At 39.6% G+C, this 3025-nt stretch overlaps 1 protein-coding gene across 1 annotated transcript in view; it reads right to left on the reverse strand.

The window, feature by feature from the left end:
* Positions 1–904: 904 nt before the first annotated feature.
* Positions 905–3025, reverse strand: part of LOC128247629 (putative uncharacterized protein DDB_G0292292) — a 23328-nt gene continuing 21207 nt past the window's right edge. Inside the window, exon 2 of the mRNA XM_052967457.1 lies at positions 905–1592. Within this exon, the coding sequence (XP_052823417.1) occupies positions 973–1446 (474 nt within the window). The 5' untranslated portion in view covers positions 1447–1592 and the 3' untranslated portion in view covers positions 905–972. The remainder of the gene's footprint in view (positions 1593–3025) is intronic.

The raw sequence follows: 3025 nt of genomic DNA on the forward strand, positions 1-3025 counted from the left end.
TATATATATATATATATATATATGTATGTATGTATATAAATGAAAAATACACATTAAGAACAGGACATCACCAGCGAATGAAAAATACGCAAACACAACGAGAGATTAAGTACAGGACAAAATATATGTATGTATGTATGTATACACTCATGCATTTATACACACATATATAAATATACACACGTACGCACACACCCACACATATTCAATTACAATAGCACACATACCTAAACCTACAATCTCTTATTGCCTTCCTCTCACCTCCCCCTTCCCCACCGCATCCCTTTGTCCATCGATCTTTGTCCAACATCTCAATCGCTTCCTATTAATCTTAACATGTCCCCGCCTCTTTAGCCAAATAACAACTGTTACCAAGTTGTTATCTGTTATTGTTGTTGTCAATGATAATGCTGCTGTTGCTGTTATTGTTGTTGTTGCTGTTGATGATATCAATGATAATATTGCTACCGTTGGCGCTGTCAAAGATAATGTTGCTGTTAGTGCTGTGAAAGATAACTGTAAGGTGTCATTAGTGATAGTGTTGTTGCTGGAGTTGTGAATGTTAATACTGTTGTTGTTGGTGGTGGTGGTGTCAGTGGTAATGCTGTTGTGAGTGTTGTGAATGAAAATGCTGCTGTTTGTATTGTCAATGCTAATACTGTCGTTGTTATTGTCAATGACAATGCTGCTATTGTTAGCGCCAATGATAATGCTGCTTCTATAGGTGTCAATGATAATGCTGTTGCTGCTGTGGCGATGATAATGTTGCTGTTGGTGCTGTGTCAATGTTAATGCTGCTTCTATAGGTGTCAATGATAATGCTGTTGCTGCTGTGGCGATGATAATGTTGCTGTTGATGTTGTAGATGATAATGTTGCTGTTGGTGTTGTCAGTGATAATGCTGCTACAGTTGGCGTCAATGATAATGTTGCTGCTTCTGCTGTGTCAATGATAATGTTGCTGTTGATGTTGTCAATGATAATGCTGCTTCTGATGAGTCAATGATAATGTTGCTGTTGGTGTTGTAGATGATAATGTTGCTGTTGGTGTTGTCAGTGATAATGCTGTTACTGTTGGTGTCAATGATAATGCTATTGTTGCTGTGTCAGTGATAATGTTGCTGTGTTTATTGCCAAAAATAATGCGGCTGTAGGCACTGCTAATGATAATGCTGCTGTTTATGTTGCCAATGATAATGTTGCTGTTTCTACAATCAATGATAATAATGTTGCTAATGCTGCTGCTAATGATGTTGACATGATAATGCTGTTGTTGTTGATGTTTATCGATGTTCTTGATTTCGTTGTTGCTATTGCTGTTGATGCTAACGTTGCAATTGTTTTTGTAGTTTGTTTCACGTGCTGCTGTTGATGTTGTTGTTGTTGTTGTTGATAAGGCTTTTGGTGTTGTTGCTGCTACTTTTATTCTTTTATCTGTTTCAGCCATTTGACTCTGGCCATGCTGGAACACCGCCTTAACGGATTTTTAGTCGAACAAGTCAACTCCAGGACTTATTTTTTTCTGTCACTTATGCCGTACCGCTAAGTTACGGGGACGTAAATACACCAGCGCTGGTTGTCCAGCGGTGATGACTGAAAAAAGTAAAAAAGTGAAAGATTATATATTATGTGTTTGTGTTTCTGTCATACACAAACACATATCAACCATTCAACCACCATTACCAGTAATTTGGATGTATGCAAAATTTCCGACTCCATTTCTCTGCAACCTACTTACGCTCAAAATATTTAACATCTTCATAAAGAAACATTACAAAATGCTGCAAGTCAATTAGGAAGCCTCATACGCAGATGTTATCATATATACATCGTCTGACAAAACACAGTTGCACGCAAATATGCCATCATTCACCTGGAAACCAAACTCGAGTAGAACCTACAGCTAAATCTGTCATCTGTTTTCTTACTAGCAACACCAGAAAATATGTGACACCAACAATCAACATTTTAAAGGGAGAGAAAGAGAGAGTGAGAGAGAGAGAGAGAGAGAGAGAAAGAGAGAGAAAGAGAGAGAGAGAGAGAGAGAGAGAGAGAGAGAGAGAGAGAGAGAGAGAGAGAGAGAGTGGGAGAAAGACAGACAGATAGACAGACAGACTGAGAGATAGATTACCACAGATACTGAAGACAAGTATATGCTCAACTGATAATTATTTTATCCAGGAGTGTCTGTGTGGTAAGTAGCGTGCTTACGAACCACATGGTTCTGGGTTCAGTCCCACTGCGAGGTACCTTGGGCAAGTATCTTCTACTATAACCTCGGGCCGACCACAGCCTTGTGAGTGGATTCTGGTAGCTCGCCGGGCGAAATGCTTAGCGGTACTTCGTCTGTCTTTACGTTCTCAGTTCAAATTCTGCTGAAGTCGACTTTGCCTTTCACCCTTTCGGGGGTCAATAAATTAAGTACCAGTTGCGTACTGGGGTCGATCTAATCGACTGGACCCCTTCCCCAAACTTCGGGCCTTGTGCCTAGAGTAGAAAAGAATTATAATAATTTTCTCTCAGTTTCCAAATTCTAAGAATTTGCTAGTCGTGGTACGAGTAGTACAGAGAGACCAGTGAATCAATCAGGCTCAAGGTACTTTAGGTGAATCTTCGAGATTTTCTTAAAGTTTTTAAGTTTGGGTTTCTTTATTGTTTTTCTAGAATATGATTGTTGTTGCTGACGCTGCTGTTGTGTTCTTATTGATATTATTATGCCTTAGTCAAAATCACTTTCCACTAAACAGACCTATGATCAAAGTCATTTCCAACCACGACTATCCTGCCTGTTATTCAGACATTACTCTTTACTCTTTTACTCTTTTATTTGTTTCAGTCATTTGACTGCGGCCATGCTGGAGCACCACCTTTAGTCGAGCAAATCGACCCCGGGACTTATTCTTTGTAAGCCTAGTTTATTCTATCGTTCTGTTTTGCCGAACCGCTAAGTTACGGGGACATAAACACACCAGCATCGGCTGTCAAGCAATGCTAGGGGGACAAACACACACACACACACACACACA

The sequence above is a fragment of the Octopus bimaculoides genome, chromosome 4 (genome assembly GCF_001194135.2).
Source record: "Octopus bimaculoides isolate UCB-OBI-ISO-001 chromosome 4, ASM119413v2, whole genome shotgun sequence".
Lineage (NCBI taxonomy): Eukaryota > Metazoa > Mollusca > Cephalopoda > Octopoda > Octopodidae > Octopus > Octopus bimaculoides.